This window comes from Engystomops pustulosus, chromosome 3, assembly GCF_040894005.1.
Source record: "Engystomops pustulosus chromosome 3, aEngPut4.maternal, whole genome shotgun sequence".
NCBI classification, from domain to species: Eukaryota; Metazoa; Chordata; class Amphibia; order Anura; family Leptodactylidae; genus Engystomops; species Engystomops pustulosus.
Window position 1 is genome coordinate 53,725,098 of NC_092413.1, and position 19,082 is coordinate 53,744,179.

General features: G+C 41.0%; 1 protein-coding gene across 2 annotated transcripts in view; it reads right to left on the reverse strand.

The window, feature by feature from the left end:
* Nucleotides 1-19,082, reverse strand: part of CRIM1 (cysteine rich transmembrane BMP regulator 1) — a 474,029-nt gene that overhangs the window by 256,280 nt on the left and 198,667 nt on the right. For both annotated transcript variants that reach the window (XM_072140823.1, XM_072140822.1), the window contains exon 5: nt 18,534-18,654. In XM_072140823.1, the coding sequence (XP_071996924.1) occupies nt 18,534-18,654 (121 nt within the window). The remainder of the gene's footprint in view (nt 1-18,533; nt 18,655-19,082) is intronic.

Consider the following 19,082-nt stretch of genomic DNA (forward strand, 5'->3'; position numbering starts at 1 on the left):
AACAAACAAGGAGCATTGATTTCTCCAGTCTGTAGAATGTGCTGCACGGTTTTTGGTGTTTTGTTTTAACAACCTCCCATGTACTGTAAATACATTTCTATATCTAAAACATTACTTATTAATTAGAGCATATAAATACTGTCCTTGTGTGACTCCAGACCTAGAAGAGGACACCGTCAGCCTCCTGCTGAGCTGAGCTGCTTCGCTTTCTGAGACAGACTACATTTTTGCCCATCTCATCTCTTTTAAATTTACCACAAACCAAAGTTATTTGACCTTTATCAATGAAACAAAGATTCATGTTAAGAAATTGGACTATTATTCATGTAGTTATTTTCTACTTATAGAAACCCTAACCTAATGGACAGAAATGGTGTTCATTGGTTTGAATAAAAGTGTTCTTAAAGGACACCTGTCATCAGGTCTGTGTCCCTAGTCCTGTCACTTCTACCTGTTGGAGCAGCTCACAAGGATCCCATCACAGCCTTTATCTAGTCAATTCATACATTAATCATTGCAAAATCATCTATTCTTTATTATGTAAATGAGGCTGGTCACATGTTACCACTCCCCTCTCCACCCCCTGCTCATGTCTGTGTGTAATGTATAGTAAAGCATTGCTAGTGCGTGTGCTGCATCTGCTGACATGCTGCATCCTCCTAATACACAGAGACACAGACATCAGCTACACATGAATCTGACATGTTCTGCTGTAACATGGCTGCCTGGAGCTGCTGTATCTCTCCTATACACACACACACAGGCTGCACCAGGAAGCACATCATTATATAGCCTCACACCGTTATACAGGCTGTCAGTCATGCGCTGGGGGTGTCGCTGTGCCTCCCACTCATGAATAAGCTGGACAGCTTGAATATGCTAATGACTCATTGGACATTTCACAAGTCATTTGCATACAGCTTTAGGACCTCATTGCTTAGGTTTACAGGCATGTAGAGGGACAATGAAGGGATAGAGGTAATGCTCTCTAATGGCAGTTTATGGAAATATATTTAGTTTAGGGGGATTATTTTGCCTGACAGGTTCTCATTAAAGAACCTTCCCCAGGTATGTACCCGGTTCTGGTAGTTCCCGTTGATCTGTGGAGGTTCTGGAAAACTGACCTTCACTGTCCTCTATGTTGATATTCCATAAGATGGGCCATTTATAATACACTGCTGGTATAACCCCTTATACCCCCTATATCTGTTGATAAAGCAATATCTGCAATGATATAGCATTTAAAGGGGGGGGTTATAAAAGGGAAAAGACTTGCAATATTGCTCATCTACTAGTTTTATGTTATTATATTAAGGGATATTACACCTAAAAAAAATTTGTGGTACATCCATAGGACGTGCACCAAATATTTCATAAGTGGGTTCCCAACAACTAAGAGTCTCCATTGCAGTTTATATGAAAACAGAAAATGTACAAGTAGTATATGTTTTTTCACATATGTCAAGTATGTTTCCTCTGTTGTACAAAATAAAGAAGGTAAACAAATCTCAAAACTAATCCTTGCGTAAATTTGGTGTCGGTCTCCGGTGGAGAATTTCTACAGGTACCAACTTTTTAACCTGCGACGGACATAGGGGAACATGCAAAATGTGTTAAGCAGTTGAATCTCATAATATTACTCGCCAGACACCAAAGATATTTGTGAACTTTACTGCACAATAATGATGCTTTATCTACACTAAATTGGCAACCCCCTCTAAGCTGGTTGTGAAACTTTAAGACTGGCAACAATAGAACTTTTTTTGACACTTAGCAGTGTTACCATTTGCTTAATAAACTCTATGCTTATGGTTTACCACAGCGGCACTGTCAGTTCACTTGAGTTCAGATGAAAAACATTACATCCTATAAAGAAGCTTTTTGCAAGAAATTTTTTCCTGTAAAAAGATGCTCTTAGGCCATCTCACCGCAATTCTTCATTGATTACTATGGAGGCTTCTTGTTCAGCTGGTGCATGGCTTAGTGCAAGCATAAGAAGAACATACTTCATATAATAGTATTGGCTAATGTTTGTCTCACAACTTCATCAAGGGAAATTATTTTAAAAGGACACCTACCTCCAGGATTAAGGATTGTAAACCAAGCACACTTACATACTGGTGTGTGCCCCTCAGGTAGCATGCACTCTCCAGCCTCTTATGCCCGGTTTTTTAGGTGCATTAACAAATTAGGTGTTAATGGAGCCCCTCAGACTCATTTGCTAAATTTTAAAGTTTTTATTTTCTTAACACCTAGGGCATAGAAATCTTAATGAAGAGTAGATGATGCCAGTGTGGGTACACATCTGTATGTCAGTGTGCTTGGTTTACAATCCTTCATCCTGGTGGTAGATTTCCTTTTAAGGGACACAATACAAAACCTTTTCATTTCCTGATCCAAATACATTGCAAACAACACAACTCCAACAATATTAATCATACCCCTGGAAATGAAGGGTTGAAAGTTATTTAAAAAAAAAAAAAAAAAGGAATATTTTCCAAAATTCTTAAAGCATTTCATTGTTATGGAAAAATAGAGACGTTTGTCTTACTGATTCCACATGGAAACTTTGTAAATAATCAATAATAATAGAATTAATAAATGGAGAAGCCCCCCCCTCAAAATGCTATAGATATCCCTTGATACCAGGAAAAATTATAAAGTTAATTATATGAGGATCTAAGGGAAACAGGACTCTATGGGAACCTGCCACTAGCTATATTTGTGGAAAATATGGTGACAACCCCTTCATGAAACATGAGACCAAGGCCACACTTGGGGCACTGCACTACTGTCTAGTCTAAAAGTTTTTTTCATTCTAAAAAATATAATTGACAGATTTTTGCACTTTCATTACTTTTTTTCTCTTGCCTTTTTTTTGAGCTATCTGGACTGCGGCATAAGTGTATTCAAGAGTGGATAGACCATTTGAATACGCACCCTTCCCCATGGCATTTTAAGTTACCGGTATGATATACGAGATCTAAATCTGTACTAGACAAAAGAAAAAAGCGGTTTTACATCAGAGAGCCAAAGAAATAAGATTCTGGGATTGAATTTAACCCCTTAAGGACCAGGCCCTTTTTCGTTTTTGCGTTTTTATTTTTCACTCCCCACCTTCAAAAATCTATAACTTTTTTATTTTTCCGTGTACAGAGCTATGTGATGGCTTATTTTCTGCGTAACAAATTGCACTTCGTAGTGATGGTATTAAATATTCCATGCCGTGTACTGGGAAGCGGGAAAAAAATTCTAAATGCAGTGAAAATGATGAAAAAACACATTTGCGCCATTTCTTGTGGGCTTTGTTTTTACAGCTTACACTGTGCGCCCCAAATGACAGGTCTATTTCATTCATTAGGTCAATACGATCACGGGGATACCAAATTTGTATAGGTTTTATAATGTTTTCATACATTTACAAAAATTAAAACCTCCTGTACAGAAAAAAAATTCTTCATTTTACCGTGTTCTTGCGCTAATAACTTTTTCATACTTCGGTGTATGGAGCTGTGAGTGGTGTCATTTTTTGCGACTTCTGATGACGTTTTCAATGCTTCTATTTTTAGGACTGTGCGACCTTTTGATCACTTTTTATAGAATTTTTTCTATTTTTCAAAATGGCAAAAAAATGCCATTTGCGACTTCGGGCGCTATTTTCCGCTACGGGGTTAAACGCAGTGAAAAACGGTTATTATATTTTGATAGATCGGGCATTTTCGGACGCGGCGATACCTAATGTGTTTATGATTTTTACGGTTTATTTATATTTATATCAGTTCTAGGGAAAGGGGGGTGATTTGAATTTTTATGTTTTTTTAATATAATTTTTTTTTTTTTACTTTTTTTTATTTATTTTTTTCACTATTTTTCAGACTCCCTAGGGTACTTTAACCCTAGGTTGTCTGATTGATCCTACCATATACTGCCATACTACAGTATGGCAGTATATGGGGATTTTGCATACCATCTATTACAATGTGCAGATCGCACATTGTAATAGATGGCCTAAAACATGATAGCCTCGGATCATTGTGTGATCCGAGGCTGTCATGGCAACGGATCGCCGCTCCCCGGTGACGTCACGGGGAGTGACGATCGGAGCCAAGATGGCGGCGCCCACGCGCCGCTGGCTCTTTAATGCCGCCGGCAGCTTTGCCGGCGGCGATCAAAGGGTTAACACCCGCGATCGGTGCAAGCACCGATCGCGGGTGTTAGCGACGGGCATTTGCTTCATTATGAAGCAAATGCCCGGTGAGTATGAAGAGGGCTCAGCCCGTGAGCCCTCTTCATACTCCCCCATGCGCAGTAAGACGTAAGGGTACGTCTTATTGCGCTATGGGGTTAAAATAACAGCAATCAGCAAAATCAGAGAACATTAACGATCAATTTTGATATATTGTCCTAGACTTATTTCTACCTTAATTTTCAGAAGAGCTTCATTATAAATCATTGAAAATTGCTCATGAAATACATGTAATACTTTTTTTTGAAAGTCTGAAGTTTTTGGTTGCTAAAATAGAAAAAAGTTCAATAACCTAAATAGGTAGAACATAATTTACGTGCATTACAGAAATTTGGATAACACTTTGTTAATATAATAATCCACTTGTCAGATGTGCATTTTCCATTAGGGGCATATTAGGAATAATATAAAAGAATCCCAACAGAAACTGAACAAAACCCCAAGTCCATCAAGATTTATCAGGGAATGCTTTGTAACAGACCTGTCCAGGGGCGGACTGGGAATTTAAAATGGCCCTGGAAAAAAATATAAAAGTGGCCCCATTTAACGGGCGGAGTCAAAACAAGTGGGTGTGGTCAGATAAAGTGGGTGGGGTTATAACAGACAAATTGTTGGTAGATGGCCTTAATGCAAAACAATAACATCTTTTGCTAGTAAGTGAATCTAATGAGCAAAGAATGTGACCTGTCGATTAGTAAATGATGCAAACACACAACCCGATAAGCCTTAAATAGCTTTCCCCTGTGCCATACATGTACAATTCAGAGAAAGAATATATTGATACTGCCTCCTATGTACAAGAATAATGCTACAATAACACATTCAATCCTGCCTTCTATATACAAAATAAAACTACTACAATACCTTCTCCCATATACAAGCCAACTACTATATATATATAACTACTATAATACTGCCCCTATGTACAGGAATATAACTACTATAATACTGTCCCCTATGTACAAGAATATAACTACTATAATACTGCCCCTATGTACAAGAATAGAACTACTATAATACTGCCACCTATGTACAGGAATATAACTACTATAATACTGCCCCCTATGTACAAGAATATAACTACTATAATACTGCTCCCTATGTACAAGAATATAACTACTATAATACTGCCCCCTATGTACAGGAATATAACTACTATAATACTGTCCCCTATGTACAAGAATATAACTACTATAATACTGCCTCTATGTACAAGAATATAACTACTATAATACTGCCACCTATGTACAGGAATATAACTACTATAATACTGCCCCCTATGTACAGGAATATAACTACTTTAATACTGCCCCTATGTACAAGAATATAACTACTATAATACTGCCACCTATGTACAGGAATATAACTACTATAATACTGCCCCCTATGTACAGGAATATAACTACTATAATACTACATATATACACAGAAGCGAACATGAAAAAAATCAGTATTTACCATATACAGCTACAGAAAACACACGAGATCCTCACCTATTACATCCAGAGACATCAGGTGACGTTTCCTCGGATTGTACTCGTTCCTCATCTTCTCCATTAGTTCCACCATCTCCTTGTCTCTTCCTCCAGGTACACAGCTTTCCTGCAGAGTTTACCACACAGACGTCTTATGTTCTGCACTTTCCCATTGTCCCTTCTTCTGCTACCACCTATACTGTGCCCCAAATACTGTAATAGAGCCCCCTGAAATATTAGTGCACCATAATGTAACACCCCTACCCCAGACATATAATTAATGGCCCCAGCCTACCCCAGACATAGAATTTATGCCCCAAACCTACCACAGACATAGAAATTATACCCCCTGCCCGCCCCACACATATAATTAATGCCCCCTGCCAGCCCCAGATATAGAATAATCCCCCCCACCCCTACCCCAGACGTATAATTAATGCCCCCTGCCAGCCCCAGATATACAATAATGCCCCCTGCCCGCCTCAGACATATAATAAATGCCCACTGCCAGGCCCAGATAAACATTAATGCCCCCGCCATATAATTAATGGCCCCTGCCAGCCCTAGATATAGAATAATGCCCCCCGCCCCAGACATATAGTTAATGCCCGCTGTCAGCCCCAGATATACAATAATGCCCCCCGCCATATAATTAATGCCCCCTGCCCGCCCCAGACATATAATAATGCCCCCTGCCCGCCTCAGACATATAATTAATGCCCCCTGCCAGCCCTAGATATGGACTAATGCCCCCCCCCCCTGCCCCAGACATATAATTAATGCCCCCTGCCAGCCCCAGATATAGAATAATGTCCCCCACCATATAATTAATGCCCCCCTGCCAGCCCTAGATATAGAATAATGCCCCCCACCATATAATTAATGCCCCCCTGCCAGCCCCAGATATACAATAATGCCCCCTGGCCGCCTCAGGCATAAAATTAATGCCCTCTGCCAGCCCCAGATATAGAAAAATGCCCCCCTTCCATATAATTAATTCCCCCTGCCAGTCCCAGATATAGAATAGCGCCCCCCTGCCATATAATGAATCCCCCCCCCTCCCCGATATACAATAAAGCCCCCCTGCCATATAATGAATCCCCCCCCCCCTCCCCGATATACAATAAAGCCCCCCATTCTATAATTTAAAAAAAAACAAAAAACACATAATACACACCTCTTTGGAGCAGGTTTCTTCCCGTCTTCCCTCGGTCTTCGGCGGCTTGGTGCAGAGGCGCGGGATAGTGACGTCACTGCTCCGCGCCTCTTACACCAAGCCGCGGAGCTACACGGAGGCAGGCGACTGGACAGCTGACAGCTGGTAAGTCAGCCTCCTCCACACTACACAGGTCGCGCAATGAAGTCAATTGCGCGACCTGTGTAGCTGAATGTATACACAGACGCAGAAGCAGCGGTGCTGCGCTGCGTCTGTGTACTAATTAATAGTACCTGCATCGTACGATCGCACGATGCAGGTACTATAGATTAAATCAAAAGTTGTAGGGAGGGAGTGCGGGCCGGCCCCGCACCAGCTCCGGACCGGCCCCAGACCGGCCCAGGACCGACCGGCCCACCGGGAAAATTCCCGGTGGGTACAATGGCCAGTCCGCCCCTGGACCTGTCAAAACTGTCACACATCCGTTAGAAAAGTTATGCGATTAAAAAAGTTATGCGAGTATCCGATAAAATATAGAGATTTGTGGAAAATGCCAAGTTTTTGGTGGCTTACTTAATTTTTTTTTTATTTTGTCATTGTAAAATCATGTAAAATTTATGACTGAATACTCGTTCTATAGGATTGACTGTCAAAAAAGTATTATCTCCATTGTGTGAGTCTTTACAATGTTTAGATGACATGGTAGTGATAGAGTTAAATAACAGTGAGTTCAGTGTGGCTTTAATTTATGTTTAGTACTTCCTATGTACTGTAGGTGACAGATTTGCAAACAATAGACTACACTACAAAAGTAGTGTTATAATATATCTATAAATTGTAACTTTTATTAGTCTGTATAGAAGAAAAGTATGTTTCTGTTTGAATGTATCTGCACGTGGTATAATGAGTTGAGCCACATTTGAAACTCCCTTCTAAGGTGAGACCGGGTTCTTTCCCAAAATGAAGGGAAAACAAACTGCAAAACGACAACCAGATTTTAAAACCTCATTCACATGGACTGGATCCTGGGAAAAAACATGGCCAGAGGGAGGAGGGGTGAGATATTATCTTTTTGACAGTCACTCCTATGGAACAAGTATCCTGCTCTAAAAGGGTCAGTGATTGGACCAGAGCTTTATGTACCGTATGTAACGGCGTATAAGACGACTTTTGAAGACAGAAAAATCTTCTGTCTAGTCTGGGGTCGTCTTATACGCCGGTAATCCCGACCGCCCGCCGTGTATTCACGGCGGCGGTCGGGTCCCGGTGCATGGAGAGGGCTCACGGGCTGAGCCCTCTCCATAGCCGGTAAGTCTTTGCTGCATATTGCAGGTGTTTTCACAGCGATAGCTGCGCATACTCACCCTCGATGTCTACTCACCCTCGATTCTGGCCCCGATGTCTGCGCAGCTTGTCTTCAGTCTTCCGCGCCGTCTTCTTTCTTCTGCTGGGTAGTATGACGTCAGCAGCGGCGCGTCATACTAGGCGCCTGCCGGGGAAGATCAATGGCAGCGCCCAGCAGAAGAAAGAAGACGGCGCGGACATCGGGGGAGCAGCGCAGCACATCAGGGCCACCGGAGGGTGAGTATATAAGTTTTTTTTTTTTTTTATGCTGGGCTGTGCTGTATACTACTGGGGGCTGTGCTGTATACTACTGGGGGCTGTGCTGTATACTACTGGGGGCAGTGCTGTACACTACTGGGGGCAGTGCTGTACACTACTGGGGGCAGTGCTGTACACTACTGGGGGCAGTGCTGTACACTACTGGGGGCAGTGCTGTACACTACTGGGGGCAGTGCTGTACACTACTGGGGGCAGTGCTGTACACTACTGGGGGCTGTGCTGTACACTACTGGGGGCTGTGCTGTATACTACTGGGGGCTGTGCTGTATACTACTGGGGGCTGTGCTGTATACTACTGGGGGCTGTGCTGTATACTACTGGGGGCAGTGCTGTATCCTACTGGGGGCTGTGCTGTATACTACTGGGGGCTGTGCTGTATACTACTGGGGGCTGTGCTGTATACTACTGGGGGCTGTGCTGTATACTACTGGGGGCTGTGCTGTATACTACTGGGGGCTGTGCTGTAATGGTAATGTTGTTGTTGTATGCCTTATGTTTATGAGCGACAGTTTTCCTGCTATATACCTGCATGTCATAAGAATTTAAATTAAAAAAAGGACCATGTTAAATTCAAATCTGTTTTTTTTTTACCGGTGTTTTGTATGCGTTGGAAAAGGGGTAGTCTTATACGGCGAATATATCTTAAACTCTATTTTGAAACAGGAAAGTAGGGGGGTCGTCTTATACACCAGGTCGTCTTATACGCCGGAATATACGGTAATAGAGAAGCTTTCTGGACACCTTAATATGAGGACACAACTGTTCTGAATTTGAGAAACGACTTATTTTATCTAGATTAGATTGTGCCACATTCACACTGTGTGCAATTCTTTATTATATGCCAGTTTGTAACATTCTTCCAATTGATTGGTGTCCCGCGTACCTTTGCTTCCTGGGTTCCCGTATGACGTGGAACACTCAGGTGATTTGTCTGCCACGTCTTTGCCTCATATAATGGCTTAAACTTCTTTATATATGTTTTTTAGGACTATGAACCATGGAAGGTGCGAAAAGCACTAGTTTTTTCCTGTAAAAAGTGGGACCGACTATATTTTTTTCATCATGAAATAAAGCAAACTTAAATTATTTTTTTCCCTCCTTACCTGGTTGCTGGATTTTTGGATTGTATTGCCTGAAGGGAGGAGCATGACTCATTTTCATTATATTCCTAGAACCTTGCTAGAACATAAAATCATGTTAAAGAATGTTCCTTTAATTGATGACGCACTGACCAATTCATGTCAACGGACCCATGCACATGAACATGAATATATTTTTCATGGATCCAAGTGTAGGTTGTAGATAAGCCAAGGCAGATCCTCTGCATGCCATGTTTGACTATAGAAGCCTATAGGACAGTGATGGCAAACCTTTTAGAGACCGAGTGCCCAAACATCAACAAAGACCCGCTTATTTATCGCAAAGTGCCAACACAGAAATTTAATTTGTGATTTATACTCCCTTCTCTGTCACAGTTTTCATTGATACCAGCACCCTCAGGCACCAATATAGCAGAAAATAGTCCCAGGTAGAGCTGTCTCTTTAAAATACCTCTTTGCACAGCAAGTCCATAGGTTAGCCATCACTGCTATAGGACATGAAAAATAAGGATGCCACAAGGATGTCATCCAGTCTGTAATTTTGGAGAGTTGCTCAGTAACACAATCATGTGACACTTCAAGGGGTCAGTTCAGGCTACTGACATATTTTGCCAACCTTCCACAAAAAAAGACATACAGGTGACAAACTCAGCATTTTTTGCAGACAAACGGCTCAAAAATAGATAAATTGAACCATGGGTCAATTGTCTGAGGCCTGAGAACAGCTCATGTATTGGAAAAAATACACGTCACTCAATGTTTCGGAGTATACGGGTGCACAAGTAGGTTACTACACCATATATAGAGAGAAAAGATAACTTGGCCCTCCTTATTGGTCAAAAATTGAGACTTTATTTAGTCCAGAATAAACAGTATAGCAATCCAACAAAAATTTTATTTTGCAACATTTCGGTCTTGTAAAATCAGACCTCCGTCAGGCATGGATTGCAAGGTATAAGTAGAAATGGAGATGCCGTGCCTGACAAAGGTCTGATTTTACAAGACCGAAATGTTGCAAAATAATATTTTTGTTGGATTTCTATACTGTTTATTCTGGACTAAATAAATTCTCAATTTTTGACCAATAAGGATTGCCAAGTTATCTTTTCTCTTGAGAACAGCTCATTTTCCTGTGTAGGAATATCAACTCGGCCCAGAAGTAAAGAATGGCTAAAATGTAATTTGTGAATTTCAGTTTCATAGTTTCATAGTTTATACGGTTGAAAAAAGACACTTGTCCATCAAGTTCAACCAAGGAAGGGAAGGGATTGGATGAGGAAGGGATTTAGGGGAAACAATTCTATATAACATAACCAGCAATGTTATTTAGGTGTAAAAAGGCATCTAGACCCTTCTTAAAGCTCTCTGCTGTCCCTGCTGTGACCAGCGCCTGAGGCAGGCTATTCCACAGAGTGACAGTTCTCATAGTAAAAAAGCCCTGTCGCCTCCGGTGATTAAACCTTGTTTTCTCCAGACGGAGACAGTGCCCCCTCGTCTTTTGATTTGATCTAATCTGAAACAACTTACCACCATATTTTTTGTATGGACCATTCATATATTTAAATAAATGAATCATGTCCCCTCGTAGTCGTCTCTTTTCCAGACTAAATAAATCTAGTTGTTTTAATCTTTCCTCATAACTAAGACCCTCCATACCCCTTATCATTTTTGTGGCTCTACGTTGAACCCTCTCCAGCTCCAGGGCATCCTTTTTATGGACCGGTGCCCAGAACTGGACAGCATATTCCAGGTGAGGCCGAACCAGTGCCTTGTACAGGGGTAATATTACATCCCTATCACGAGAGTCCATACCACTTTTGATACACGACAAGATCCTACTAGCTTTAGAGGCAGCTGATTGACATTGCATGCTGTTATTCAATTTATGATCTACTAGTACCCCCAGGTCCTTCTCAACAAGGGACTCTCCCAGATTTACTCCCCCAAGGACATATTTTGCCTTTGGATTATTGGCCCCCAGGTGCATAACCTTACATTTATCCACATTAAACCTCATTTGCCAAGTGGATGACCAAACATTCAGTTTATCCAAGTCACCCTGCAGCCTATGAACATCCTCCATAGACTGTATTACACTACACAGTTTGGTGTCATCTGCAAAAATAGACACAGTGCTATTAATTCCTACCTCTATATCATTAATAAATATATTAAATAGTAGTGGGCCAAGCACAGAACCCTGAGGTACACCACTCATAACTGGTGACCATTCCGAGTAGAAATCATTGACCACAACTCTCTGGATACGATCCTTCAGCCAGTTTTCAATCCAATTGCAAATGATTTCTGCCAAACCAATAGCCCTAATTTTACCCATCAGGCGTCTATGAGGAACAGTGTCAAATGCCTTTGCAAAGTCCAAGAACACAATATCCACAGCTGCTCCTCCATCCAGGCATCTGCTCACCTCTTCATAGAAGCAGATAAGGTTAGTTTGACAACTTCTATTCTTAGTAAACCCATGCTGGCTATCACTTATTATTCTATTTGATGTCACATACTCCAGTATGTAGTCTTTTACTAACCCTTCCAATACTTTCCCCACAATGGAAGTTAAGCTTACAGGTCTGTAATTGCCTGGCGAAGTTCTAGAGCCCTTTTTATATATTGGCACCACATTTGCCTTGCGCCAGTCACTTGGCACCACACCAGACATTACGGAATCCCTGAAGATTTTAGACAGTGGTACAGCAATAACAGAACTGAGTTCTTTAAGAACTCTGGGGTGTAACCCATCTGGTCCAGGAGCTTTGTACACATTGATTTTATTGAGCTTAGATTGGATAATGTCTACATTTAGCCAGTCTAGTATATTACAGGGTGCATGAACCGCACTGGCACCACCCAAGTCAGAAGTTCTCTCTTCTATTGTATAAACGGAGCTAAAAAACCTATTAAGTAACTCCGCCTTCTCTTGGTCTCCAGTCACCGATGCCCCATTTTCAGAATAAAGGGGTCCAACCTGTTCTGACCCATTTTTTTTTGCATTGATATACTTAAAAAAATTCTTGGGATTTGTTTTGCTATCTTTAGCCACCTGTCTTTCATTTTGTATTTTGGCTGATTTGATTTCTTTTTTACAGATTTTGGTAAGTTTTTTGTAAGTATTGAAAGCCTCTGGTGACCCATCAGATTTATATTTTTTAAATGCCCTCTTTTTCTCATTAATTGCCCTTTTAACTGTAGCTGTAAGCCACGCAGGATGTGATCTAGCCCGTCTATACTTGTTACCTATTGGAATAAATTTAGAAGTATAAAAACCCAGGATAGATTTGAACAATTATTATCAATAATGGGGATAAAATCTATCATTTTGTACATTCTATTGAGCTCTATGTTTTATATTTCACAGAGCCTCAAGTCATAAACTTCTTCTTTTGCTCCAGGCAGTGTGATCTCCACAATTGTGCCCGACGCTGTACATTCTTAGAAGAACAGATCTCACATGTTGCTGGTGTTCTGTGAAGACTACATGACAGTTTTCTCCATACTTGGCAGTGCTGTCTTGGGCACATTACTGACGCAACTATAAATTCATGCATTTGTCACATCCTTTGAAAGAGAATTTTTTCTGTTTACCTTAACGCATTGAAAGAAAGGAATGGATGGTGTGTTTACAGGCATTGGAGGGTGTTCGTCAGTATGAAAAATGTATACTATTAAACCTGGAGTGGAAAAGGACTGCTGTCTTCCTTTGACTCCAACAAGTTAATACGCATGGCTGCTACCATCTATTCCAAATGATGAATGTCAATTCATTTTCTGGTGACTGGACAGGTGCTAAACAAGATATATGTTTCTGAGACCACACTTTTATTTAAAACCTTCCCAGAAAGAAGGACCAGCATGCACAGCAGTGTGTCCTCCTATACAGTGCACTAAATCAGTGAAGCTTGCGCTGACACTAATAGGGTTGTGTATGTGTCACATATGGATTCCAATATGTTTCAAGGTATTTCTTCAGGAAATTATTAGAAAAGGGTATAAATCACTTGGGGAGATTACAGGGCTGTTATCCACCAGGCTGTCATGTCACCCTCTCACGTTTAGAACTGTTCCTCTCAATTTCACGGTATTACAAGTCGCATTTCATTGCCAAATATTTGTTCATTTTAACTTTAAGGTTGATAACAAAGTGAGGATAACACTACAAGCAAGATAAAGGTAAATGCAGGATGTGTCTGACTTGCTGGATGAGCTTTCAGTCGTGTTAATGTGTTACAAAGCTTTCTAACAACTTTTTTCTTACAAGTTTATGCCCTATAAAAAGAAATTCCTAATTCACTAATTTTGACAATCTTCGAGAATAGACAGTAAACGTAGAGGCAGTGTATTTGTGGACACCCCACTCCCTTCATATAGGAGTATTGAAACCTTATTCACATAATTGGTAGATCAACTGATTTACCATATGCTGTAAGCAGAAAGTTCTATTGTAGAATATCACCTGGATAAAGTCTAGAGAGAAGCGCCTTCAATTTGACCAGGCCACCAGTACATTATCAATAAAGTCATCGTATTCTAACTCCAACTGTCAGGTTCATCAAGCCCACCAATCAAATATCGATGATCTATATCACTGTGGGGTTCAGCCGGGAAAATTCCTTAGCGTTTACAATTTTAGGTTAATCTATATTACTCAACTATAACCACACTCCAAAACCTTTTATATGCATAGTCTAGGACCACTGGTAGTCTTAACATCCAATCCTACAACCATTAGGTGGTCAATAGTGACCAGCAAAAATTATCTTCACACATCCCAATGTCTTATCAGAGTCAGATTTTTATTTTAATTTATTATTGAATAGGCATAGACAAATCTTTTTGAGCCTAGCAATGTTAAAAGAAAATTGGAAAAACAAGGGGGAAAAAAAGACCATTACCCACCCATTTAATCCCCCACAGCTTTAGTGCTTTCACTCTGGTTGTCCCAAACTGTTTTTGTTTATTTCAAGCCCATGTTATGTGCTGAAACAGCCTTTCATGAGGCGGCTGGCAAAAACATTGCCGAGGGCATTGATTGGCTGCAGTGGGTAAGTGGATGTATGTGGTGTCATCAAGCAGGACAGAAAAACAAAGACTTGCAGGGTTCACTGGAGTGGTAATGAAGGAATTGTAGGAGAAACGGCAGAAATTATTTTGCAATGCTATTTCATTTCTCTTGAGCACTCTCTCTATGCTAAAATTGGACAGGTTGCTCTAGACAGAGTACTGTATACGTAAAAACAGCTTTTTAAAAAAATGTGGTAAATTATGTGGAACTTTACCTGGCTCCCTACCAAACAAAAAATTGCTCCCAAGTACTTGACCAGTGGGTCTTCGTGAGGCTATTTTCAGGCCTTTTTTGTGAATCATAAACATTGAGGAGGACCCAGTCAAACACTCATCCACAATTTGCCTTATGGTAATTCTCTCCCTTCAACCACCCATAAGTGTGGTGCGGTGCTTCCATGTCTTTTGTTGGCTGTGCTGAAAGTATTCATGATGCCCCTTTAAAATCCATCGACCTTGCATGGACATAAAGGCATATTCTAGGCCTGTAACCGGGACCCTCGCCTGTCTTCTGGCATTATTAAAGATGTTGTCTTAGAAGACATGTAGAACAAGGACCATTTTCAGTCTTCGGATACATCTATAAACCTTTTCCCATATATCACATTCCCTTACCTCTTGTAGATAAATACAGTATATACAAGCTATTTTCTTAGTATGTCCTGACGTTCCAGGACACCGTTACAATCTACTATCACCACAGCATCTGAGTTATGGTACACTGCATCTTTTATTTTGTTGGGTTGAATTTAAAAAGTTATTAAACATAACTACCGAACTATGAAAGAACCGTAAAAATATCAAGACATGAAATTACATGTCTTTCTTTACTGCAAATCCAATATACATTACTAAGTTGGGCTGTGCTCTAATTGCTGCAGTTTATGTGTATTTCTTCCATGTCCTCCTTTCTTTCTTTTCTCTTTTTCTTAACTATCCGGCTTAAGATTTACAGACCAGTCGTATCTTAAACTCTCCCTGGAGCTTCTGTTTCAGCATGTTATGAAATTAGGCTATTAACAGCCAGGTTATAAATCTGTCTCGGAGATGATTAATGTGTTGCAAAATCTCTCAACTTGATTATTTTGGATTACATGTGAGCTACAAGCAGTTTCCTTTCACTGTTAAATGGAAAACACAATGCCAATGAATTATCCCTAATTTGTTTCTTGACTGTTCCAGTTACTAGTTTTCTTTTTTGCCAGGTTTGCGCAAAGCAGAATTTTTTTTAGTCCCTTGTGATTATAAAAAGGCTGGCATGCACGCCTGACAGTAGAGGCGATTTACCTAGTTATTAGCCCCCCATGCAAACTCCGCTCCTATTCATAAAAGATTTAGCCGTTAATAATATGTAAAACCTTCTTTTACTATTCTACCACACTGCCTCCTGCCTATTACGCGGCTGGATTTTTGCCAGCACTCTATCCATTAAGTAGGAACATTGCTGAGAAATGAAAAATATTTATTTTTTTTTATTTTTTTTCCATTTTAATCTACCTGTCTAGTTTTAAAAGCGCTTTTTGATGTTCTGCAATTTTTATATTAACTCAATGTATATTGCTTTAAAAAAATCCAGTTATTTATCTCTCAAGGGACTACAGACAGAGGCTTTACAGAAAAGAAATGTAAACTGAAATAAGGGAAAATATACATTACATCAGAGTGAAAAATTGAGAGCAGACTAAACACTTGATTTGTCTACTAAAACATATTTGTTTTATAATACAGACTCCATGAGACAAAATTATGTAGAATAACAGAAGCATAATACTCTATCTCAGACGTATCTTTGATAGGATTTTCTTGGTCCCATTTTGTCATTTCTTACCGATCCTCTGTCCACATGGTATATTATCAGAATTTGATTCGTCCTGAACCTAGACCTGATGTTGTGGAGCCAGACCTAAATAGAACAAGCTGAGCTGCAGCCTCCCATCTGGGTTATGATATAGAGAACAGAGCCTTCTGCTTCTAGCTTTGTCCAATGTATAGATTGGATGTCAGAAGAGCAGAGCTGTGCCAGGTCCCATTGTCTTGCCACCACTGATCACACAATTATCTTTATTTTAACTTTTATGTTGTTTAAAGTTCAGCTCACACTAACACTTGTAAGGTTCCACTACACATTCCATTATCAATAGCAGAAAAGTGCAGCAGGCAATGCTTTTTTTTTTTTTTGCTTCCACGTATAGAACTCTATGGGAAACAAGGTGAATAGAATAATGTTCAATAGTGGGGTGAAGGGGTGGCACAGAAAGTGAACTGCAAACTCCACAAGACCAACCTTGCACATTTCAGACACAAGTGGCATATTTCAGTTAACAAGGTCCTGGTTTTAGGGGCAAGATTCCGGCAGGAGTGAAGGTCTCATGCAGTAACAGGAACGTGGCTGTATAAGTGTGTCACCGCCAGTTTCAACATAAACAGAACATATAAATGCAGGTTGTCACCGGTCTTCTTATATATATGTATATACACATATATACACATACATACACATACATGTATGTGTAAACAAATTATAATCCCTGAAAACCCCTGTAATTAGACCTTCTGAATTCACATTCGTAAAGCAAGAGGCTATGGCCATCTGTTGAGGGAAGGCTAACAGGTCCTGGCTGCATTGCCAAGATACTCAATAGCTTGTAGAACTTGAATGGAATGTGACAAGGATAGAGCAGAAAAAACCCTGGGCAAGTAGGTGCATTTAATGCAAAATTTCCTGAAAAGATAAAAACCAAGGAATTCAGCTGATCATCCCATAGAGGAAAGGGTCAAATGGCATGTCTCTGATGAGGTGAGCCCCTTTAAGTAGTCAAGATGTGTGGGCAGTAAAATATAAATGCTGATAGACAATAGAGACATTTCCCCTGACACATTTATAAGTCTCAAGAATCAAAATTCTTAATATACCATATATACTGAAGTATAAGCCTGCAGACTCCTAATTTTAACACAAAAACTGGGAAAACCTATTGATTCGAGTATAAGCCGAGAATGGGAAATGCATTGGTCACAGCCCCCCCAGTATATAGGCTGCAGCCCCTGCCCTCCACCACAGGATATAGGATGCAGCCCCTGCGCTCTCCCGCAGACCCTGCCCTCCCCCCCAAAGTATATAGGCTGCAGCCCCTGCCCTCCCCCCCCCAAAGTGTATAGGCTGCAGCCCCTGCCCTCCCCCACAGTATATAGGCTGCGGCCCCTGCCCTCCCCCACAGTATATAGGCTGCGGCCCCTGCCCTCCCCCACAGTATATAGGCTGCGGCCCCTGCCCTCCCCCACAGTATATAGGCTGCGGCCCCTGCCCTCCCCCACAGTATATAGGCTGCGGCCCCTGCCCTCCCCCACAGTATATAGGCTGCAGCCCCTGCTCCCTCCCCAATATATAGCCTGTAGACCCTTCCCCCCCCTCCCCCAGTATTTGGCCTACAGCCCTACCTACCCAGTTTATAGCCTGCAGTCCATGTTCCCCCATATTAAGCCTGTAGGGAAAAAACAAAAAGTACAGTTGCCTTCCCACATATTCCCCAAGGCAGGGCTCTTTTCTATCCATTGATGCTGTGGCATCAGCTCTGTGCCCCCGCACGGTCCATCGCAGGCCCTATCACGTCAGCCGCTTGCTCAGCATCGGTACACACTAGAATGGCATGTAAGATGCGTGTGACAGACTGTTCCGGCATTGGCTCTGTGCCCCCGCGCATCGATGAATAGAAGAGGACCTGCCGGGGGGCATCGGAGGGAAGTTTACTTGGTTTTTTTTCTTGACTCGACTATAAAACAAGTTAGGGTTTATCAGCACACTTTTGTGCTGAAAAACTCGGCTTATATGAAAGAGTAAAATGATGTTAATGGCAAACCTTGTTGGCAGTGTGCAGCATCCATCGGCGGTCAGTCTGACTTGCGTTGTGTAGCTGTCTGGTGGACACACAACTTGCTGGACAGGAGGACATTCCACAGTACTGCAATCCACGCTGAAAACTAAAAGACAAACATAAAGGTAATAATGAGAAATTTCATACAAGCTACAAATGCTCTTCCTGCTAATCTAGATAGATGGTTTGCATTCAGAAAATTTAGTTTACATGTAGTATAAGTTAGATGTTTATGTAGTACAAGTTAGATGTTTTCTATACAGGTACTCACCTCCGCTCCTCATTCAGTTCCCAGCGCTGGTCTTAATTTATGTTGACACGCCAGGGACACCAAGAGAAAAGATTTCTAATTAGCAGCCCGGATCACAGGGACAAGAGATCCGACACTATTGGCAACTAAATATGCAAGCACACGCGCCACCTCCCTCTCCCATGCATTGTTAAACCTTTATACAGTGGTAAGTCTATATCATGTAATCTTTACCAAAAATAGGACAGTAATTATTTATACAGACTTATGCTGTAGGTATTTTT